The sequence below is a fragment of the Mixophyes fleayi genome, chromosome 12 (genome assembly GCF_038048845.1).
Source record: "Mixophyes fleayi isolate aMixFle1 chromosome 12, aMixFle1.hap1, whole genome shotgun sequence".
In the NCBI taxonomy this organism is placed as follows: domain Eukaryota; kingdom Metazoa; phylum Chordata; class Amphibia; order Anura; family Limnodynastidae; genus Mixophyes; species Mixophyes fleayi.
Genome location: NC_134413.1, coordinates 4,558,759 through 4,584,223, shown reverse-complemented (window position 1 = coordinate 4,584,223; position 25,465 = coordinate 4,558,759). Strand labels below are relative to the sequence as shown.

General features: G+C 41.9%; 1 protein-coding gene across 2 annotated transcripts in view; it reads right to left on the bottom strand.

The window, feature by feature from the left end:
* Window positions 1-25,465, bottom strand: part of SLC24A4 (solute carrier family 24 member 4) — a 64,685-nt gene that overhangs the window by 25,348 nt on the left and 13,872 nt on the right. For both annotated transcript variants that reach the window (XM_075192748.1, XM_075192749.1), the window contains exons 3-4: window positions 10,768-10,844; window positions 4,767-4,841 (exon numbers count right to left, since the gene is read on the bottom strand). In XM_075192748.1, coding sequence (XP_075048849.1) covers window positions 4,767-4,841; window positions 10,768-10,844 — 152 coding nt within the window. The remainder of the gene's footprint in view (window positions 1-4,766; window positions 4,842-10,767; window positions 10,845-25,465) is intronic.

Sequence of the window (25,465 nt, the reverse complement as noted above, 5' to 3'; positions counted from 1 at the left end):
TACTTCTCTTCCCCCCAGTGTCAGTACATGTCCTCGTGTTCTAATACTTCTCTTCCCCCCCAGTGTCAGTACATGTCCTCGTGTTCTAATACTTCTCTTCCTTTGTAGAATGTTTCCATCCTGCACCTTGTTATAACTCTTGATATATATGAAAGTTTCTATCATGTCCCCCTTTTCCTTCTCTGCTCCAAACTATACATATTAAGATCTTTTAGTCTTTCCGGGTAAGATTTGTGCTGTAGCCCATGCGCCATTTTAGTTGCCCTTCTTTGTACAGTCTCTAATGTATTTATATCCTTCTATCCTTCTGGAGATACGGCCTCCAGAACTGAACACAGTATCTAGATGAGGCCGTACCAATGACCTATACAGTGGTATTATTACTTCTTTCTGCTACTGATTCCTCTCCCTATACAACCAAGCATCTGACTTGTTCCTCATTGCTGTGTTACATCACTTACCTGCCTTTAAGTCACCTGAAATAGTGACTCCTAGATCCCTTTCCTCCTCAGTAGTTTCCATTATAGTGTCGTTAATACTATATTTAGCCATCGTAAATTAAATTGTGACTCAGAGAATGGGAGCTATAAAGTCTGCTGTGACCTTGATCAAACCCGCTGACATTCAATCTCAACACTTGGCGCCTGCAGCCAATTAGACGGTGCCAATCAGCTTGGCCTTTATTTTGTACAGTGCATGGCAAAGGATTCTGGGAGTGAGCCTTGGCATTGGCACAGTGTGATTGACAGGGAGTCAGGGACAAGGCAGTTGCTAGCGGGACATATGTTTGTACATTATGCATGCAGCCCTGGCTTCTGTTATTTCTGCATAATTCAAGATAAACAGTTAATATTCTGAATTGGCTCCAAACGCACAACAGATTTCGTGATTATTCATGCCGGTCTTTACTCAAAGGTTTCTGTGCATCTGCGACGCCAAGAACGAAGAGCTGCAAAACTAGGGTGAAATACATGGCTGCTGTATCTGATAGGGAGGCTACTGTGACTGCAACAGAACAAACCGCGGTGACGGGGGATAACTGCAAATCAGGGTGGTCTAACGGGTACTGTGGAACATGTGAGAAAGTCTACTGAGGTCTTACACCCTTCCAATGGTAACAAGATACTTTGTAGACTTTTGTAATCATTGCCCTGATCCCTTACAGTTGTAAATAAGAATTTAAATCACCAGCTACTATGTAGCACTGAGAATTAAATGTTTGTTGTTACAATGTAAAACAAGTGACAGTAGTCTTGGCTGCTTCCCCCCTTTCGGTTATCTTGTATTGAATAGAGAAGGGGGGGGGGTTAAGTGACAGCTCAGACTACCGTCTCCCTCCCCCCCAAAAAAAAATGATACAATTCAGCTGGTGTCCAGCTCACAAGTAGATAGGTTAGACACAACTTAAAGTATTGCTCCACTGAAAGTCAAAGAAATGATGGGGTATTGTGGTACTTTTGCTGCAGATGCAACATCCACAAGAAGAACTATTTTATATTTGTTTTATCTCATTGAATTCCACCAAAAACATTTTAAGGAAAAAGTTATTTTAGTATAATCCTATTTTGGATTAACAAAAAAAACAGGCACAAAAGTTAACACTAATTTGCAAGTCAATTTATTAATATGCAAATCAATTGGAAGATGCAAATTATCAAAGAATAAAACGGTGTGCAGTCGTGAGAAAGAGGCATCGCGGAGGCAGGATGATATTGAGTTGATCTTGAAAGGCACAGAATGAGGTTACTCATTGATGAAACGTGACGTTTTGGGGACATGGCCCTTTCATCTGGTTCATTAGCGCTCGCTGCAGATTTATACATTTTTAGAATAATTTGCACAATGTATAAATTTACATAAGGATAGAGAAACATGTATTTGTCCATGTGGCTCATATTAAACAATATTTAATAGCATATAACATTTATAAAATACCGCCCAGTAAAACATTAGAGTACGCCTTGAATTCATTTCATGATATATGATTTAAATGAAAACTTGTTTGCTATATACTGAATAATTACCTCAGTTAATTATAATTCGTGCAATAATGAAACATAATTTAACACCATAAGACAGCAGACACTGACTAACGCTGTTTATGAATCATCTTTATAATAAATGAGGGTTATTAATCTCCAGAAAACGAGTGGATGCCGCAGTTCCTAAATTAAATACTAAAAAAAAACTAAATAAACCCGGTGAATATTAGTTTAGCGCACAGAATGGCCACCTCCGCGGGGCGAGTGCACTTTGAGGGGCGTATTGCGTTCTGCAATGAGGCAAACAATCCTCTACCTACAAAAGGTAACAAAACTCTCTCACACCCATCACTAACAAGTGTAATAGTAATTAGGTGTATGGTTATTTAAATGGTAACGCTAAAGGTAACGCGTCTTTCTTCTCCTCCAAGGCCACGTGCTGAACACCTTCAAACCTGGATCTTTGTTTGAAGAATAATATTTCCATGCATCAGATTTCCCAATTATGGGGGTGAAGCTTTGTTCCTGTGTCTCTCTCTCCCGTCACATTTCATTATCATTGACAACAAACCCGCTTCCAGCTGAGCTTCTCCAAGACACCGAGCGCTTCCTAAGTCTCCGGATCTTCAAAGACGAAACCCAGCTCACAAATAATGAACAGAAACCTCGGAGACAGCATCCAAGGACCTGGTTATGGATTCTTCAGCTACATACACGGATTCAACATTACCCAGGAATACATGGAGAACATCAAATAAAATTGTGTGCAATTTCTATAGTAGGTGAAATGCAGCTTATCCTCCGGGCTGTGGGGGCCGGGGCAATTAACAAGACTGGGATCAACTCTGCCATCCCAGTGGCCCCTGGCCCCTGTCTATTGCACCAAAAGGATATAAACACACACTCTCAATTTTCAAATAAACTTTAGTCCAATGAACGATTTCTCAAAATCCTCGTTGTTTGCTAATTGTTAAATAAAATAAAAGTTATTAATAAAAAAGACCAAGTGGGGAAAAATTAGGGACTTGAAAAGATGAAAGATGTGATTCCCCTACACCCAATCACAAGCGTTTTCTCACACTGGCTGCTTCTGATTGGCTGGCTGTGAAGGAAAGTCCTGATTTTATAGTAATTTCTGTGGTTCATAGTGAGTGTCTCGGTCTTTTTTATGTTGTTTTTTTATTTTGTTTCCAATTTGTACATGACGGATTAAAAAAACAAGGATTTTTTTTTTATTATTATTTAATAACATGGTAACAAGTTTCAATTTAATATATATGTGAAAATTGGGGGGGGGGGGGAGGTTGGAAGAGCCCCATAACTTTTCAGCATGGGGATTATTGACTGTTCGGGTGAAGCATTTCAAGGGTCTACAGCTGCTGTCAACCCCCCCCCCCCCCATCCCATACTGTGATAATACAACAATCCCATCTCTATTGCATTAAAGACCCCACAACAGACAATTGGCTGGAACAAGATGAGATACATCCACTATTAAATATATAACATTACCCTCAGTAGGCAGTTCAGGGATTTGGTTTATAAAGAATAAATATCAGCATTTATATCTATTAATGCCAGTTTAATAGGAAATCTTAGGTAGCGCTCACAGCCAGCTCTGTGCAGTAATGTAGCATAACATTGTTATTAATAACGGACACCTCCGTTCTGCGCAAGATCTGCGTCTATCTTCCATTCTCATGACTTGCTCCCATTCCCGGTTACAGGACTGTTTTCGGGCTGCACCCACTCTGTGGAATTACCTCCCTTACACAGTTAGATTATCCTCTGGTCTTCAAACCTCCAAGTGTTCTAAAACCCCCATCTTCAGGCAAACTTATAATATTCCTCAACCACCCTCTTTACCTCACTAGGTTACACTATTACCACACTTTGCACAATTCACACAAGACAACAACCCCCTGACCAACATCACTGTGTGACTGGATCATAAGCACTTTTATCTTTGCATTCTGACTGGATCAATATGTAATATGTAGCACTTACACCTCACGTATCAATCTCCCATTGTCCTATAGATTGTAAGCTTGCGAGCAGGACCCTCTTACCTGTCTGTATGCATTACCCAGTATTGTTTTATTACTGTGTTTGTTCCCAACTATGAAGAACTATGGAGATTCTGGTACTATATAAATAAACGTTGATGATGATAATGATGATGGACACCATCATGGTAGACTTATACCAGCAGAAACGTCCAGTTTCTGGACAGCTTCATGACAGCATTAAATCAAAATTTGGACTTCAGCTGACCAGATCTATGAACATGTCTGGTTGTGATCCAGTACATAGGCAAACCAAAGGGGGGGGGGGTTCTAGTGCCTGGAAACCCCCTCCAAGCCTGGGGCACTGTATAATTGAGGTGGCTGGACCCTGCCCCGGCTTCACACAGCTCTGATTGAAAAGGGAGAGCTGCGTACACCTAACAGTAGTGCACGCAGCATTGCCCATGTATATTATGGGGATAGGAAGAGTTGGAGAGCAGCCAATCACTGTCTAAAATTCTAGCCACACCCCCATGCATGCTGGTCACGCCCACTGGCGGCGTGGTGTGGAAACCACCCTCTACAAATCCTGCAGTAGATTAGCAATGGATTATCCTTTGGCATACATGTACCAACTGTTGAGCCCATATGCCCCTATTGGAGCCCTCGGGTGGGATAATAGACAGTGAGATGAATATAGAAACTACGGCACAGGTAGTAATAGACTGAACTCTGACCTGATAAATATAAGGAGTTGACAGTAATTTTATGGACTCACCTCACAGATTTTCTCTAGTGACGGAACAAAGTAGTCATCGCACACAATAGCCAAAGCGTAGAACATGTACAGCGCCTGCAACAAGAAGAGAACGCGTTTCACTCACCCTGTAAATCAGACATATCCGTCATTTTGTACAAGTCAGATGATGACTGATTAAACCGATCAGTAGAACCAGCAGTTTAATCTATATTCCTTTCACAGTTGTGCAAGTACACACACACGTGTGTATATATATATAAAACATTTTTATTACAATCAATCTAGGTGCACTCCGGTCATAAATATAACGATCCGCTCAATAAATCACTACAAATATATTTTTTATGCCAAGCACAAATAACATTGCTGGTACAGACGTGATATCTGATCCTCTCGCATCCAACGTTGATGTCCTGAGCGGTAATGCGAGAGCCCTGGAATTGTAATGCAGAGATAATGGCACTGTGTGTGTTGCGTTTGATTAGGTTAGGCGTTTGCAATTCTTCTCTCAATTAAAGTCACATTTCAGTCGGCAGAGACCTCGTGCTTCATACTCCGAGGCTGGAAATGTGAGGATCGTTTGTTTTTCTGGATTATAATCTAGTCTGGGGATGTCCAACATCGACCCACTAGATGCAGGTCATCTCCTCCACTTATAATCTCATCTCACCTGAGCTATTTCATCACCATCTCTAAGCCACACAGCCCGTGGGAAGATCTATGTGTGATTTAATGAGCTTTCCTTATTTGCATAGACCAATCCTCCTACCCCAAATGACAGAAAAACATTGTCCCCATTTTAAGGACCCCTACAGTCCCTGAATAACTTACCCCTGCCCCAGTTGATTATGACTGGCTGCTCTGAACAGTGCATTCATAGTAACTAAATTGTCAGTACAGGCAGGGGTGAATCCCTCAGGAACTGAATGGGGTCCTGGAAATAGGACTACAGTTGTTCCCTTACTGAGCAGGCAATATGTGAGTGACAACTTGGCAGACATACTTTTCTGAAACGCACTTGAATTGCTTAAATCTTAAACAGAGGCGGGGCCAGTGACATCACAATTTAAATGACTGCAGAACCAGTTTTTGACCCCCATCAGGACCCTGTCCTAACGATGTGGGAGGAGCCTCAGTTGTCTGTAAAAGAGTGGGGAGGTAGTAATAAATTACTCGTTAACAGAGCTGCAGGGTAATGTCAGGGTAACACTGAACAGTGTATTTTACCGTAACGCTTAAACAAGTCTCTTAACTTGTATATTCAGTAACTTTAGCTGGTGGGAGAGCTCCGCAGTGTAAGAACAATACTAATGCAGATTATTTCACAAGAGTCTCTAATTGTCTGTACCCTGTGTCTTTTGTGTTCTCAGCTAACATTACCAGGATAATTAAAGCACCATATTGGCGATATCTTACCAGTCTACGCACAGATAACTGCAGACAAAGCACTGGTCGGTATAATTAAAAATAAATGAATAGGAAACATAAGAGGTTTTGCTAAAGGTTTTTCCCCCAAGGCTATCAAGGCGGAAAAAAAAAAGGATCTGCAAGAATTCTTTGCGCACCAAAGACGTAATTTAACTGCAGCTCAAGTTTTCTTCACGCTGAATCCAGGTTTTAATTACATGTAACAATATGAAGCCATGCAAATCAATTCATCTTCATTCAGTAATTATTTTCGCGAAGCCGCTCCTGCGAGACCCAGCGCATTAATCTGGTTTATTGCGCCGACTCACGACAATGAAAATCACTCATGATAAACAACTTATTTCAAAAATTTCAGAGCGTATTCACCGGGGAATTCAGCTCGGCTGCGCTCTGCATGAAAAGCGTGGGCCGTGGTAATGTCTGACAGTAACACATTAAAGAGAAGGCAAGCCCTAAAATGATGGGAATTTCAAGGGAAAACAAACCTATGGGCTGTTAGTGTCTACTTTATTTTTTAGAAATATGCAAAAATAAAACATTTGGGTGCGAGTCATTAAACACAAGATATAGACAACCTTCAGCTGTGCAGCTTTTGTAGAACTACAAGTCCTACAATTCCATTCCAGCCTCATATCAAATGAGAGATTGAAAAGGAACTGTGCAAAGATATTCTACTTTTTGGATAAAGTTGCTTTGAGAAAGATCTATCTATCATATTTACCTATCTATCTCTTATATCTATATGTTTATCTCATAACTATTTATCTCATATCTATCTATCTATCATATCTACCTCTCATATATATCTATTTATCACATATCTATTTATCTCATATTTATCTATCTCATATCTATCTAACTATTTATCTATCTCATATCTATCATATCTACCTTTCATATGTATATATCTATTTATCTTGTATCTATCTATAATATAAATGTCTAGTGACGTGTGTTAGTCTCTGTGTGTGTGTGTGTGTGTGTGTGTGTGTGTGTGTGTGTGTGTGTGTGTGTGTGTGTGTGTGTGTGTAAAAAATAAAACCAAGCTGCAGCGCCACCTGCTGGGCGGAGTTATACACTGACCTACTAAATTCTTAGTGTGTGTGGAAAAAAAATTCAGAAAGGGCTGAAATTTGGTATACCAAGATGTTTTTAATTTGTTAATTTAATTTGTTAATTGTTAAAAGTGTTTATAAAGATTTAAAAAAAATATATATATATTTCTTGAAGGAGAAGTGACAGTGGGGAGTGGTTGGTGGTTGCCGGGGGTGACAGTGGGGAGTGGTTGGTGGTTGCCGGGGGTGACAGAGTGAGAGGAGTGTGATACTCAGGACCGCTGAGAGAGATCCCTGTGTATAGATAGACATCTGGATAGATGTGGCGATGAAAATGAAGGATGAGGTGATGGAGAAGAATGATGAGGTGGTGACATGTGGACAAAACCACGTTAAAAAAGGGCGCTTGCGTCGGGAAGTAACGCTCTTCCCCTGAGGAGGCCTGGGCTAGGCCCAAATGCATGACAAGAACCTTTTTAACACCTTAAGTAGCTTGATTTGACTAGAATGCATGAGTATCATGCACGGGTTAACTTGTGTATATATATATATCTATTTATCACATATCTATTTATCCAATATCTATCTATCTATCATATCTACCTACCTATATATCTCATATCTATCTCATGTCTATCTATCTATCTATTTATTTATCGCATATCTATCTATCTCATATCTATCTATCTATCTATCTATATAATACTTATCTTTCTATTTCTTATATCTATCTGTCTATCTATCTCATATCTATATATTTATCTCATATTTATCTATCTATATATTTATTTATCTCATTTCTATCTATCTCATATCTATCTATCGATCTCATATCTATCTATCTATCTATCTATCTATCTATCTATCTATCTCATATTTATCTATCTATCTCATATCTATCTATCTATCTCATATCTATCTATCGATCTATCTCATATCTATCTATCTATCTCATATTTATCTATCTATCTCATATCTATCTATCTATCTATCTCATATTTATCTGTCTATCTCATATCTATCTATCTATCTATCTATCTATCTATCTATCTATCTATCTAATGATTTCAGCTTTGTGTAAATGGTTCTATTCTACAAGTAAGACTTGCATAATATTTGTAGGGGGAGTAGGAATGACCACGCCCCTAATTAATCCGAATCACGCCATTTCACGTGAAGATAAACCCATATTCCGTTCAATAAATAATTTAGTTACTGGTGATTGCAGTGGAAACAGAAAGACGCTGGTTCTGGAAAAGTTTGTGTAAATGGGGTGATGAATTTAGGTATAGTTGCATGATCATGCCCCTCCCCCACAAATCATGTCATTGAGTCCCCGCCCACTTCCAAAGAAAGAGGTGTGGCATCCAGGAGGGTGACCTACTTTTCCGTGAATCCCGGAGTCTCCAGGCTGGTGGGCGCGATTGACAGGTTCCCAGAAGTGAACCCAGCCCTCGAAGGGTTAAGTCCAGCAAGTTTTGACTACGGGAAAGATATTCTGCTCCCTGTGTCTGCAGTTTATATCACATGTAGATGTGTATAACACATACAAAACCCCAGTTTTTAAATATTTCCCTTTTGATTTATCTAATAGAGGTATACAGAAATACATTTATATAAGCATTTGTGTATAAAGACTTTCTGTATATTCTGGGGCACTAAGCGCAGCTAAACCGTCCATTAGAAGCACCTCCATTGTTTTCGTTGACTCTCCCAATAAGTCACTCTCCTATAGGTGTCTGTGCTAAGAATTCTCCTCGCCACCTCCATCAATCCTCTTACATACTGCACACAGAAATACATTACTAGCTTATAAGATATTTTTTAGGTAGGGGGGAAAGAGAAGACAGTGGGAGGAAGCAGAAGGGACCACACATGGCTGTGTGTAAATACAGCACCGTTACCCATCCGAATGTATTTATTATAGAACATAAAAAACAAAGTATTTGTCACACTTCCTTCCCTGCACACAACATAAGACAAGAAAAACTTGTAACTAGAGTCCCGTGACATGATTACACATATATCGGACATATGAATGAAATATGTGAATGTTATTTCCTAAAGTCAGTGAGTTGTGTAATATTAGCTGCACAGACAAAGCCCTGCGGCAGAGTCCATGGTAGAGTGAGGTTGAGCTGCGTTCCTGCGCTTATTGAATGCAGATTAGAGGTAACAGCATTATCTGACCAACTGTCGTTTATTCCCCACATCAACTCTATATCTAAATCATGTTACATAGATCTAAAGAACATTTCCAGAATACGCACATATCTCACACAAGACACCGCAAAAACCTTAATTCATGCACTTATCATCTCCCGCATCGACTATTGCAATTCTTTCCTTACTGGTCTTCCCAAAGTCAGACTTGAACCCCTACAATCTAGTTTGCACGCAGCGGCTAGATTGATTTTCCTTGCAAACCATTATTCCTCTGCTGAGCCACTCTGTCAGTCTCTACATTGGCTGCCTGTATTTCAACGAATCCAATATAAAATTGTTCTACTAATTTACAAAGCCGTCAACAAAATTGAACCAACATACATCTCCTCACTTGTCTCGAAATATCTCCCGACTCGACACCTCCGTTCTGCACAAGATCTGCGTCTCTCTTCCACTCTCATCACATCCTCCCATTCTCAGTTACAGGACTTTTTCTCGGGCTGCACCCACTTTGTGGAATTCCCTCCCTCGCACAGTAAGACTTTCCTCTAGTCTTCTAACCTTCAAGCGTTCTCTGAAAACCCACCTCTTCAGACAAGCTTATAATATTCCCCAACCACCCTCTTAATCTCCCTAGGTTACCCTATTACCACCCTCTACACAGCTAACACAAGACAACAACCCTCTGACCAAAATTGCCACACTCACAGCCCACTCAATACTTTTACCTTTGCATTCTAGCTGGTCCAGTGTGCAATATGATGTAGCACATGCCCTTGTGTCTCAAACTCCCATTGTCCTGTAGATTGTAAGCTTGCGAGCAGGGCCCTCTTACCTCTCTGTCTATAAGTATTACCCAGTATTGTCTTATTAATGTTTGTTCCCAATTGTAAAGCTCTACGGAATTTGCTGGCGCTATATAAATACATTTTGATGATGATGATGATCTGACGTCTATCGGAACGCAGGGCGATACATTACACAAGGTCTCTTCCTCTGTTCCATGTGTATTTCCCCCTAGAAATCAGCTCATTCCATTTCACCTGATAACAACTTTACTACAAGAACATAAGCTGCATTTATTTAAAGCACAGGTGCAGTGCGATACCATCTTCTATTGGGCAATATTATACTTCCGAACACAGTCACAAAGGAGACAAGCTCTGGTATTCCTAAACAACTCTTAAAATGTATTAAACCTGCAGCTGGGTAACACATTTGTAGACAAATCCTATTCTTATAAAGTTTTCAGCTAAATATTCTGCCGAATTTCCAACCTTCCGCGGCGATATATCATTTGTTTCAATTAAAATAAAACGGATCCTTTCACTGTTTAACCCTTCGGTGACTGGCAAAGGAGAATAACTTACGCAGAAGATGTGTAGCAGGATGGCTCCTCGCTGGCGTTCTTTAATGTTGAATAAATCGTCTGGAAACTCGTTAATCGCTGTGGGAAATAAAAAAACAAGTTACTGGTTTGTGAAACCTATTTTGGGTTAAGGACAAAACAATATACAAAGAAAATGTCATATAGATAGCTCTCTTTTATGTACAGCTCATGCCGCCATTTGCGCAGTAAAGATTTTGCACTTATTAGGTTATTAAAGTCATTGCCAGGACGGCCTCCTATTGGATGCGCTGTACCAGGATGATTTTTTATTAAATGTCCGCAAAATATCATCCCTTATAATTGCTATAAGGAATGATATTTAATGGAGGGCATATGCGTTGTTCATAAATTAGGGGTAGATTTACTAAAACTTCTTTAACTGGAAAGTGGAGGTGATGCCAATAGCAACCAATCAGATTGTAGCTATCATTATCTAGACCAGGGTTGTCCCACCCGCGGCCCGCGGGCCGCATGCGGCCCAGCATGCCTGTAAATGTGGCCCAGAAGGAGTTTTGGTTGTGGCAAGGGGGCAGCACTGTTAATGGAAAAAAAAATACTGCAAAAAAAAGAAAAGAAAATACTTACCTTGCGGTCACGCGGTCACGTCAGCTGTTACTCCGGCTCCCTCCCTTGTCTCCTCCTCCGTGCGGTGCTCGCAGTGAATGACGGGCGTGATGTCATCACTCCCAACATCCATTGCGGAGCGCAGCACAGAGGAGACACCCGCGCGAGAAGAACAATCAGCAGCAGAGAATTAGAGAAAAGAAGAGAAGAGGACAGGAGAACAAGCCGATTAAAAGGTAAGTTAAGGGGGATTTTTTTTATTATTTCAAGGGACGCTGACAAGGGAATAAAAATCACCTGGTCCTGGAGCATCATGGACCTTATCTCCCTGCTACATACTTCTACTTGTAATACTAATGGGGCATTATATATTATTCTCTTTGGCCCATTATAAGTTGTTATTCCTTAACTAACATAGTGGTGTAATTAGCAAAACAGGTCACAATTTGGGGTCACAGTGATGTATATGTCAGGTACCGCAGGCCTGGTCAGGGCACCCTGATATACAATGCCTGGCTTAAATGCACTTTATTGATATTGCATCGAAACAATACAAAAAGTGATTATAGTATAATAACTAGAGAGGATTTTTTGAACAGGGCGAATAAAAGGTAAGTATAGGGGGATTTGAAAAAAAAGTGATATATATATATAATCACTTTTTTTCTCGTATATATGTATGTTAACTATGTTTTCTATGGTTTTTTGGATGATCAGCTATCGTTATTGTTAGTGTATCTTATGTGCGGCCCAAACCAACTCGTCGTCTTCCAATGTGGCCCAGGGAAGCTAAAAGGTTGGACACCCCTGTTCTAGACTGTACTGGATAAATGATAGCTGCAATCTGATAGGTTGTTGTGGGCAACATCTCCACAGCAACCTATAAAGGGGTGAGTGAGAGGACCAATCACAAGAATCAACAGACTGAGGCTTGTGATTGGTTCTCCCGACCACATCATCTTTCCAACCACAATTAAAAATGGAGGACTAAATTGACTTTCTGTTTCTTTGTTACAGAACTGGCGGAACCACTGGGAAAATTGGCCCCTGGGGCCCCATTATGGGGGAGGGGCAAGCTAGTAAAAACTCTTTATGTAGGTGGTAGTACAGCTTTAAATGTGAATTTGAGGTTAGTTTTCCTTTAACTAAAACGGCCGCAGCGCCTGTTCAGCATTTTCCATCACGGGCGCAGGTGCGACATTCCTGTCGGGTTGAAATGGAGAATGTGAAAGGGGTTAGCTCACACGTTGCTGTTTCATTTTCCTCTGATGTGTTAAAGGTCAATGTCACTCTTTTTCTGGCTGTCCAAAACTCATTAACATCGCCCATTAGCTCCCTCTTTCTAAAATTTACCAGCGATCTGTACTTTGCTGCAAAGACAACCGGCGTAATATGAAACTTCTGCAATATCATTACCCAAGTGTACTCAAACAGTTACTGAGCACTTTACGTATTGCTATATAGCACATTGATTTTCTTCTTTGCTCTGTTGGCTCTCCCAATAAGCCTGCCAGATAATCTATTTAAAACTGGATACATAAAAAATAGACAAAGTGCAGGTCTGCATTTCAGTGTGTTTAAATGAACTCTGCAGACCCCCAGGCTGAACTCTTCCACCCAGTGCAAAATATTCTGCTCCTGAACTCTCCACCTCATCTACAATTGCAGTTTCCTGGGATGAATCAGTTCATTGAGGAGAAGGGAGGTGTTATTTGTTTTTGTTTTTTAAACAACACTTAATTAATTATGCACAGTTAACGGAAAAAGTAATTAAAGTGGGAAGATTGGAGCAGAGTATTTTGTATTGGGTAGAAGCGGGGACCGCCAAGAGGATCCTCAGGCTGCAGTTCCGCTCAGGCCATCTAGTGGGTGGGACTTCATGACCCCATCCAACGCAGCTTGGAGGGTGTCGCTATTGCCCCATGCAGCCACTTTCCCCTGTATATAATATTGTTCAGATGGGGCCGTGGATGGGCGGAGGAGGCCAGAGCCACGGGCAGCCACTTCATCCGCCACCACCACAATGTGCCACCTGCGGGCCTCCCTCTTGGCACCGCTGCGTGTATGCCATATTGGTTTAATAATACCTCCTAAACCATACCCAAACATTGGCTTCCAATGCATATATAGGATGAGTTCCCGCTACCCTCTTGCTGTACGAATACCCACTCCCCCCCCCCCTCTTTTCCAGAGAGCCCACTGTCACTGCCCATCAGCTGTTTAAGACCAATGTGAACAAGGTGGTGTGCGTTTGGGTAAAAGAGGAATGGAGGGAGGGCGAGAGGCATGGGGCTGGGGGTATACTGGAGTGCTATAGCAGACAACAGGTGGCATCCATAAGTGCCAACCAGGCAAATGATTTGCTACTAATTTTGGCTTTGCTTGGTCAGTGTAATACACTTCTGATATCTCCGGATGAGAAGTCAGGCTCTAGAGCTCTAGAAATAGTGGTCAATAGATCATTATTGTGGATGCTTTGTGTCACGCTCTGCCTCCGGCTGCAGTACAGCTTCTTCTCTGTGGATGCTGCGCTGCCTATTCCAGATCCTGCCTCCAAGGATTAACTTCTTCTCATTGGACTTGTGTCCTGATCACCCGTGTCTAGTCTTTATAAGACTGCCTTTTCCTGCAAACTGGGCCAGTTCATCAATTGTCTCTGCTGCTGGTCTCTCTGAGTAACCCCTGTGATCTGGTCCTGATTTGTCTTCTGGTATCTGACTCCTGTTTGTCTCATCGTAGTCCACCTAAATCTGTGACCCTGACTTCTGCTTCGTTTGCCTTTACTCCTGTTCATTCCCTGGTACGGATGTGGACCTCCCGGTTTCTTATCTCACCTTCCTCCAGTTTTCCCTGGATCCTCCAGTGTCTCCTGGTAATACAGCTAAACCTGGTAATCCTGGTATCCTGTGCCTGCAGCTATCCTATTGGGCCTGGTCTCCAGTAACTCCTGCTTCTCAGCTAAACCTGAAGATCCCAGTACCCTATACCTGCAGTTCTCTAACCGTGCCAGGTATCCAGTAACACCAGCTTCTCAGCTAAACCCTAGATATCCCGGTATTCTGTTCCTGCTTTTTCTATGGACTTGTACTAGCTGCCTTACCATTGACTACATCTACTGTAGTTTATACCTGTGTACAAAATAAAGACACTCCGTTTCAATTACCCTACCCTCCGTGGTCTTCATAATGGGGACCCTGACACTATTCATGTCTGCCATTATAACATTGTTGATTCAAACATTTGGCCATGTGCCAATCAACCAAAATTTACGAGGTCACATCCCCATTGTGGTAGATTATGATCATTTAGAGGCCAATACTCCCTCTGAAAATTGGCACAGTTCTCTGATTTTACCATACTTGGGGTTTATAAATTGCCGAACAGACTGTAATGCCGCTGACTGAATTGTGTCCAATCCGTATTCTGCTAAAAGTCCTCTGAGCATTGATCTGAGTGATTATAGGGCACTGTTATAGCCAGTTTTCAAACTGAACGGTATTTATAACAGACACACGGATGCGCTGCGCTTTATTTCTGACAACTGTATATGTACACAAGTCCCCACCTATATTCTGCGTTTAGGAAGCGATTCTGGCGGATGCTGTTTGGGGCCATTTTGCAGGACTGCGGCCCTTGATTTGAGTTACTGACTGACGTAAACAAAAGTCACTTCAAAGTCAAAATTTGGATTATACCTCATCCACTCCCTTCTTAGAATTATTTCCTTTCTTTGGGACCTCCACAATTTGCTGTATTTATCAGGGATCCGGCAGTAGATATAACCAGAACCCCCTGCCATATGTGCTTTTTCGTCTCTGTCCGTGGTGGGGCGACTCTGCCCCAGCATAGAGGAAAGTCCCTTTAAGGCAGGCCTGTCCAACCTGCGGCCCTCCAGATGTTGTGAAACTTCAAGTCCCAGCATGCCCTTCCAGCTATCAACAGGTTGTCTACTGGCAAAGCATGCTGGGGCTTGTAGTTTCGCAACACCTGGAGGGCCGCAGGTTGGACAAGCCTGCTTTAAGGTATAAAACACGTTGGGTATGAACGGGTTACTCTAGCAGTTTGTAGTCTTAAGAAACTCTGTAGACTGTTGTACCAAATCATTTTTCCTTATAAATTTCAGCCCGTAGGAAAGTGTTTATGGCCTCCCCCATTATCCTGGACCCCCGTCCTGTAAAGAGGCCTGCGTTTCTGGCTCGCTGTATCTGTCACATCTAAACGCTCGCTGATGAGTAACAAGCGGGTAGAATTCTGCCTCATTACTGCAGGAATTCAGTGCCAGCCTGACAGAACCACAAGCGCTAAGCTCCCCTGAGACACGAATAGGACACAGTGAATACAGTTCTGTGCTACCTGCCGGTGGGGATAACATTTATATGTCTATGTTGTTCCTATAGTGATGTTCTTGTATTGTAATTATGGAATATATGTGACACCGTGGTGGGGCTGACTGTGAAGGCTGCAATTCAGTTACCATATCTGGCCTGAGAATTGTATCACTTTTTGCACACTGGTACCTCTTATTAACGCCTAAATGATTCCGCTAACTGGATAATTGAGTGTTTGACACACATATATACAGTACATATATTGAAAAGAATATTTAATGGGGTTTTTAATGCCAACTATTATCCTCCCCCACAGAGCTGAAAATCTACTATTTCCGCAAAGATAAAAAACAAACTCTTTGCAGGTTAATTAAAGTGGATCTGTCAACTGTCATTATAATGTTTTTATTTGAATAATTCACGCACAACATGTCACGTCAAACTTTTTCCACTGGAAAAGCTCACGTCTTAGGGATCAGGGGCAAACGCAGGATTTGTAGAGGGGGGTTTTCCACACCACGCCACCAGTGGGCGTGACCAGCATGCATGGGGGCGTCGCTATAATATTAGACAGTGCTTGGCTGCTCTCCAACTCTTCCTATCCCCATAATATACCTGGGCAATGCTGCGTGCACTACTGTTAGGTGCACGCAGCTCTCCCTTTTCAAGCAGAGCCATGTGAACCGGGGGCAGGGTCCAGCCACCTCAATTATACAGTGCCCCAGGCTTGGAGGGGGTTTCCAGGCACTTCGAAACCCCCCCTCGGTTTTCCTATGCGGATCTGCTTTCATCATTTGTATCGATAGAAGATTGTTATTTTATTACATTTTACTCTCATCCTCCTCCTCCTCTCCTTTTAGAATCAATCAGACATTCAGGTAGTTGTAAAAGAAATAATTCTGTTGTAGCAGGAGACAGAAATTCCGAGATAATTACAATATACAATTCTTTGAAACATGTTTCATTTCATGTGTAAAATTGAGTTTTCCAGGGCGGCTCTGTGCAGGTTCTACAAATCCACTATAACAAGCTCCACCTTTAAAATCATTATTTCACTAATTTAAAGCTGGAAGATTCTACCTAGAGCGAGGGGGCTGCGAGTGCCTGAAATTAAATTAAGATGTTGTTGCTGAGCTGCGGTGAGCAAAGCTACAGAATATTCCAAGTCGTCAGAACACAGCAGGCGCCGGATAATTGATGGCCACCCTCCCGCAAACCTCTCCGCTGAAATACAAATCAGCGTAAGCTGCCACCACCGTTCTGCAGTACATGAGATTGTACCGCAAGCCTGGCTGGAGGCTGGGACCTAACTGCACAGATAATTCCTGAACAAGCAGCTGGTGTTTTTCCACAAGGCAGAAATGGTGGAAGTGCTCCAAACAGACATGTCCCACACTGACAGGTGGACAGCGGCATGAATCTTGCAGCCACCTTGTACTGTCGACCCTGTGCTGCTTCCCTGCTGCAAGTGGGCTGGTACCAGGCTGCATGTCGTGCAACATTGTGGACGAAAAACTGTGAGAACAATTAGCTGCACCTCTGGTCCAGCCACAATCTGTCCAGGGTGCACCCATTAAGCCAACATTATCATCATCATCATCATTTATTTATATAGCACCAACATATTCCGTAGCGCTTTACAATTGGGGACAAACATAGTAAACTAATAAACAAACTGGGTAAAACAGTCAAAGAGGTGAGAAGACCCTGCTCGCAAGCTTACAATCTATGGGACAATGGGAGTTTGATACATGAGGTCAAGTCTACATTTTGCATTTCGGCCCAGCCGGACTGCAAAGGTAAAAGTGACTCATAAGCTAAATGATCCTGTCACACAACAATGTCAGGGGGTAGCTGTCTTGTGTGCAATTGTGTAACGGGTGGTAATAGATTAATGTAGTGAGGTTAAGAGGGTGGTTGAGGAATATTATAAGCTTGTCTGAAGAGGTGGGTTTTCAGAGAACGCTTGAAAGCTTGTAGACCAGAAGAGAGTCTTATTGTGCGAGGGAGAGAATTCCATAGAGTGGGTGCAGCCCGAAAAAAAGTCCTGTAACCGGGAATGGGAGGATGTGATGAGAGTGGATGAGAGACGCAGATCTTGTGCAGAACGGAGTTGCCGGGTTGGGAGATATTTTGAGACAAGTGAGGAGATGTATGTTGGTGCAGCTTTGTTGATGGCCTTGTAGGTTAGTAAGAGTATTTTATATTGGATTCGGTAGAAATCAGGCAACCAGTGTAGAGACTGACAGAGTGATTCAACAGAGGAATAACCGTTTGCAAGGAAAATCAATCTTGCTGCTGCGTGCAAAATAGATTGTAGGGGTTTGAGTCTGTTTTGGGGAAGACCAGTAAGGAGAGAATTGCAATAGTCAATGTGGGAGATGAAAAGTACATGACGTAAGGTTTTTGCAGTGTCTTGCATGTAATATACCCTTTTGGCTGCAGGACGTCATGCTAATAATTATTATATTTTAATTATCGTCATTTTAATATTCCACATTGCTAGTACCTGTCAGGTTTTGCACTTGACAAGAGGTTGCACCCTGCACAGGGATCCATAGCAGCCCATCGAACCTGACCTCACATTAGTTTACAATGCACCAGAAAGAACAACGCTGGGCTGGTTGCTATGGGTTACAGCGCAAGTCTGCACTGTGCTAGGAAATAATGGCATGTTCTCACTATAGGAGAGACAGCTGTGATTTAGGAGCCATCTGAGTCACTCGTCAGAGCGGAGGCCGCACAGAGAACGCCGATTCCTCTCAGTGTTTGATTTACAACAACTGCCCAGATTCTTATTGATAACGTTAGTACATTAAAGTTCCCTAATAGGCAGCTGGTATTACAAATCTCCCTTCATTCCCTATTCAAAATGCCTGTGGTGTGAAGAAATACATATATCATTTATTATCCAGACAATAAATCTTAAATTCGCTGCTAGCCCTAGGCACGTAGCCACAGAAAAACAAAGACAATGTAAATATGACTAAATAGAATAAATAAAATGGTAGATAAGTAGGATATAAAAATTGCAATAAAGTCTTTAATGGATATAAACATAAAAACAAAATATTTACCAAAAATAAATTCCACATATGTAGCCAAACAGTAAACAATAATCAAATACTGGGCTTGTGATAATCAGCATAAACATATTTATTATATGTGTTTTGTAAACTGGAGTAACAATTTATTAGAATCCAGATAGACACACAATGGGTATATATACAATATGCAGTGTGTAGATACGCTGTAGTAGTTGGTGAATACAGAGGTTGCGCTGCTTCTACTAGTAAAATTTCAGTCCCAGTTTCTAAGCCAAACCCAGATCATGTAAGCTCACGAGTCATGTATAGAATATAAAGAACTGCTCGTTATAATACTATTGGCAAAATACAGAAGGTTGTGTCCTGAGGGTGTGCTAAGGGGCAGATTTATCAAATATTCTAAAAAAGGAAAAGTGGAGGTGTTGCCCATAGCGACCAATCAGATTGTAGCTGTCATGTTCTAGAATGTACTGGATAAAGGATAACTAGAATCTGATTAATACATTTCTTTTGGAGCTTATCAGAAGCGCTTTGATACACTCCTGAAATGCCATTTGAATTAAATTCTAAAACAAATTGCTCAAGAATGAAAACTGCCTAATTTTTTGGAATCACGAAATTGGGACAAAATAAGCCACACCCCTCTTCTGTCCAAACTCCGCCCACAAACAATGCAAATTATATAAAGCCCCAACCACCTATTGTTAAGTTCTCACCCCTTTTGCAGCCCCCCATTTGGGATGTCCCGCAGAAATCGGGACAGTTGGGAGATATGTTATGGCTTTTGTACGTCTTAGGGCCTTATGTAAAGTCGGGTGCAGTTTACACTTACAACGTAACTGTAAACTGCGTTCCTTACTTTATTTTGTGTTACAAGCCACACATATCTTAAGATACGCGCAACTCAGAATAGTACGCAAAATGTGTATAATAATTATTAGCGCGGATCTTACAACAGGGGGAGCAGCCGCAACAGTAACGCCTCCTAGAGAGGCCTTACTGTTGTTATTTAGAAGTTGTTACTTGCATGCTGCCATAATAATGCGCAATATATGACATAGATTATTTTTTTCTACCTTGTTTATCAGATTACATATCACTCATATGTTACATATATGTTATAGAATTGTCTCTGTATCTCCCGCTTTGTCAGAAAACATCATGCCAGCTGCCAGTTAGACGTGTGGTTGTAGAACGCTTGGAAGTCAATAAAAATGTGCAAACATACTACTTTTAGATTTATGAAAATATCCGTGTTATGTACATTCCTTGAATGAATGTTTCACATTTTTGGTTTAGTTTCTCTTTAGGACGATATATATAAGAAAAACTTGTTAATCTCCTTCATATGAATGAACAGATGCCTCATAAATGAAGTTTTATAGTAAACTTCAGTTTTTCAGGTTAGTTCCACTGTAAAGATGTAACATGTGGAATCATTTAACACGCAATTGTGCAGCCGGCTCCCTACATAAAGCTGCTCTCCTAGATAGGAGGTTGTAAGCGGGTCGACCAATCAGAATCTTGCAGTCATATAGCTGCATTCAGAAAGCAGGACAGGCGTAGTGAGGGCGGCCTCATGTTCTGCCCTCTGAGATGGGCGCAGGGGAAATAAACTCCTCAGGTTGCTGCACTTTTTTATGATTTTTTTTTTACAATGGGAAAATATTTGTTATTCCGATATTGAAGAAACAATTCTTTATTTATTAAATGTTCAAAAAAGCCCTAAATGCACAAAACACAGCCCCTGCTAGCTCAGATGGTCGCAGCTCCTGTGTAATCAGAGGCTCCATTCACTAAACATGTCCCAGTGAACCTATCACATCTGCAGAGATCAAAGTTAAAGGCTGTACTGCTGTGTGATGTTGTGTAATGCTGTGTGATGTTGTGTAATGCTGTGTGATGCTGTGTGATGTGTGCTGTTGTGTGATGTGTGATGCTGTGTGATGTGTGATGTTGTGTGATGCTATGTGATATGGGATGTTGTGTAATGCTGTATGATGCTGTGTGATGTTGTGTAATGCTGTGTGATTTTTGATACTATGTGATGTGTAATGTTGTGTAATGCTGTGTGATGTGTGCTGTTGTGTAATGCTGTGTGATACTATGTGATGTGTAATGTTGTGTAATGCTGTGTGATGTTGTGTAATGCTGTGTGATGTTGTGTAATGCTGTGTGATGCTGTGTGATGTGTGCTGTTGTGTGATGTGTGATGCTGTGTGATGTGTGATGTTGTGTGATGCTATGTGATATGGGATGTTGTGTAATGCTGTATGATGTTGTGTGATGTTGTGTAATGCTGTGTGATGCTGTGTGATGTTGTGTAATGCTGTGTGATTTTTGATACTATGTGATGTGTAATGTTGTGTAATGCTGTGTGATGTGTGCTGTTGTGTAATGCTGTGTGATACTATGTGATGTGTAATGTTGTGTGATGCTATGTGGTGCTGTGTAATGTTGTGTGATGTTGTGTGACTGATGTGAGTGAGTTCTCTGTACAGCGCTGCGGAAGCAGTGGCGCTATATAAATAAATGGTGATGATGATGATGCTGAGTGATGTGTGTGATGCTGTGTGATGCTTTTTGATGTTGTGTGATGTTGTGTGATGTATGTTGTTATGTAATGATGTATACTGTGGTGTAACGTGTCTGCTCTGTGGACCTTTGACTTATGCCTCCGCTGAGTCACTGATCTGACCAGAAGTACATCACTCAGACACACAATAACTGTCTCCGTCACTGCAGGAACCTGTGGAGCTGATGTAAAATTATTTTGTACTCAGCTGGATTTCCCAACACATGTAAAATTGAAGACAGCTCACCCGAGGCCGATCCTACCAGCGCTTAGATGTAGCGCTGTTTCCTTCCCAAGGTTGTAGGCGCAGTGTGGCAGACGGTGCCGAAGAACGCAGCCCCCAGCCCAAGACCTGCAGGTGCCCTTTATAGAGCTTGTCAATGGGTAATCTCAAATATCCTATAAAATGACATGTATAAGAATAGTACAACTTATTATATAAATCTGTGGCAAGAATAAGACTGTAAGTTATTGTTGTTTATAGTACAGTAATAATATACATACAGTATACTTTGTACGCCAAGCATATTACTAAGCAGTACATATGTGGATCAATATATTACACATCACACTCTGTTTGTCCAGCAAAGAAAGTGCCCACGACAGGGGCAGGCTGGGCTGGGGGCAGACAGGGCTGGGGGGCAGGAAGGCATTTGCTCCCTGGGCCGGCCGTATACTGCTATACCTTGTGCTGGGCCACTTGCATTTGTTTACTTGGAAATGTTCCTAATAGGCTACTGAGTCAAGTTTTGCCCCCGGGCTATAAATTTGCCAGCCCACTCTTGCCAACAGAGCACAGCCTGATATCCATCCTATAATGTCCTGTAAATCCAGCATATACAGCTTTCATGTCCAGTATGTGATCCTCGCCATTCAGATGAGCCTGCCCCATCGAAGACAATGCCGATGAAAAAGCAAAATCCTTCACATTCTATCCCCGGCTGACCTAACAGAGCATAGACCGGCAACGTCACAAGGGGAGAGGTCTGAAAAGATCCCTCTACCCAACATACTTGTGGTACACTCCCTGTAGACTTCAACTGCTATGGTTATCTTCAGAGCTTGGTAAATTGCAAACAGTCAATCTCAAGAGGTTTGCTATGGCTGGTGACCATCATCATCATCCACTATCCCACAATGTAGTCACCAGGTTTGGAAATGCAGAAAGTGTCTGCGGCCACTGGAAAAAGGATGACCGTGGGGGCCACACTTGAGAACGGTCTACAGTGCTGCTATGAACAGCAGATTTCTAAGGCATTAGAGAGGCAGGTGATTAGTTATTAGGGAACACTGGACTGTTTTCTTAAAATTCAACATTCTAAACATTTCACATGGCCAGATGCTGCGTACACAGACCGCCCCATACTAATTTCCCCCTGAACAATCGGTAAATTAAAGTACAATCCATCCCCTGTTTGAATTTTCTTTTATGAAACCAGTAAAAAAATTGGTGTAAAATCGGTGAAAATTTAAAATTAGTGCAAACTTTAAAAACATCGCAAACATCAAGTAAAATAACAAACACAAACGAGATTATTGACCGTGTTGTATTACTTGAAGTAATTAGTTGAAGAATCCAACATGCACCATAAAATAATCTTGAGAAAGAAAACAATCGCTTGTAGTAATACTCAGGCAAAAAACTCTTGTAGAACAATATGAAAGTATAAAAAGCACTGGGCCTGAGTTTGGAGAAAAGCAAAAAAACAAGTGGGTACAGATTTATAGTTGGGGTAGGGCATGTCCTTCATCAGCTTTAACATTTCAGTATAAAAATAAAGCGATTAGTATTTGTGTGCTTCAGGAAAAAGCAGCCAGTATATTCCTTGTGTGCAACAAAATTAAATAATTTCCAGTGAGATCATTATAGCATAAGTGGATTATACGAAATAAAAAGGATATATCCACTTATTTAACTGTATTGAAGCCTTATATTAATATGGGCTCAAACCTGAAGAGCTACAGTGAAAATGTGCTATTCAGTGCAATCCTGCACAATGGATTTTTGTAATTACTTATTATTGAAATTACTATGAGACGAGATAACTATACACAACCAAAGAGAGGAGCAGTATGCTGGGAAAGATAAAGAAATATCGGAATTTTAGTAAAAGAAAAAAGAGGGACTGTTATAGAGTATGCATTAAGAATCATTAGCTAAAAGGTGAACAGTGTTTTCTCGAGCGGCTGTATGGCATCTGACAACGCTCAAACTATAAGTGTTATCCCAAAGGCTGACGAAGGTCCGTTAACGCCCTAGGTGTCCCCCCATCCCCCCCTTCTACCCACTACCTCCCTCGTCCTGTTTCTAATGTTAGCAAGACGGGGTTATCTTCTGTTCCTCAGGGGCGTGGCACTGGGCTGTGACCTCATAGTCCTCCTCCCACTCCCAGCCAATTGCTGACGGGGAGGAGGAACAGCCAGCAGCTTCACATGTAAGAAACTTCCAGCTTTTAGGTACCCGCTAAACCGTGGCTCCATGGACGACCGCCTAGGTTGATTTAATGGCAGCGCCAGCCCTACTGGTCACCCATTTAAAGGAGCATAGCGCCTTAGGGGTTACTGTTGGCCAGACACATTCATCGTAACACCGCAAAGGTGGACAAAGACGGGCTCTGTACCTCTCTCTCACAAATACAGCACCTTGAAATGTACAGAGGTCATTCATTGCATTCATCTTCACTTTCCGCCCCATTAGAGATGGGAGAATTAGGTTATTATGGGAGCTTTGATGTTTTTGAAAGTGAACCAGCTCCTGTTACATCAATCTTACAGGTGACGAGTTTCCTTGAAGTAGGAAAAGAGATGAGATGTGCATCATTTGTACCTTTTATGTGTCCATACGCGAGCTACGTTTTGGAGAATATATATATTATATATATATAATGGTCCTAAGACAGACAGAGGCGGGTAAGTATTTTCAGTGCCAAGTCACAATATTTGCAATCTGTATAGTTGGAGGGCTTTAAAATATGTTTTTTGTTAATAATTCTAATCAGTCCCAGGAGCTCGTTAGCACAGAGCAGTTATGAATATTACCAGCCTCGGTGCTGTGTTCAGGCTGCTCCCAGGAGTGCGGCAAAGCTAATGGGACTCATAGACTGTAAGAGAATCTCTCGGCTGAGTGTGTGATGCCCGGCAGTCCTGTATGAACAGCTTGTGCTGGAGATAATGTACTTGTCAGAAGGAAGCTCAGCCAGAGAGTGCTGGAAGTGGCTCAACAATACTGCAGCCAAAACCACCAATCTGAAGGAGGATGGAGGACAGCAACCAAACCCACTCAAGTGGCTAACAAGAGCCAAACCCGTGCAAACACAGTATAAGGTAACACGTCAGCTGGACCCTCCCGACCGGAGGAGAGGGTAACACACATTGTACCAGAAGTGACTCCCACAGGCAGTAGTCACACACAATACTTCAGCACAGCGACACTGAGTGCAGCCTGTTCCTGCGTGTACCATATAGTGGTGAGTATACAATTCAGAGCCGGATCCCTGGTGGACAGTGTACTATACAGAACCCATTCCCTGGAGGACAGTGTACTATACAGAACCCATTCCCTGGAGGACAGTGTACTATACAGAACCCATTCCCTGGAGAACAGTGTACTATACAGAGCCCATTCCCCCGTGGACAGTGTACTATACAGAACCATTCCCTGGTAGACAGTGTACTATACAGAGCTCATTCCCCGGTGGACAGTGTACTATACAGAGCTCATTTCCCGGTGGACAGTGTACTATACAGAGCTCATTTCCCGGTGGACAGTGTACTATACAGAGCTCATTTCCCGGTGGACAGTGTACTATACAGAGCCTATTCCCTTGTGGACAGTGTACTATACAGAGCCCATTCCCTGGAGGACAGTGTACTATACAGAGCCCATTCCCTGTAGGACAGTGTACTATACAGAGCCCATTCCCTGGTGGACAGTGTACTATACAGAGCCTATTCTCTGGTAGACAGTGTACTATACAGAGCCCATTCCCTGGTGGACAGTGTACTATACAAAGCCCATTCCCTGGTAGACAGTGTACTATACAGAGCCCATTCCCTGGTAGACAGTGTACTATACAAAGCCCATTCCCTGGTAGACAGTGTACTATACAGAGCCCATTCCCTGGTAGACAGTGTACTATACAGAGCCCATTCCCTGGTAGACAG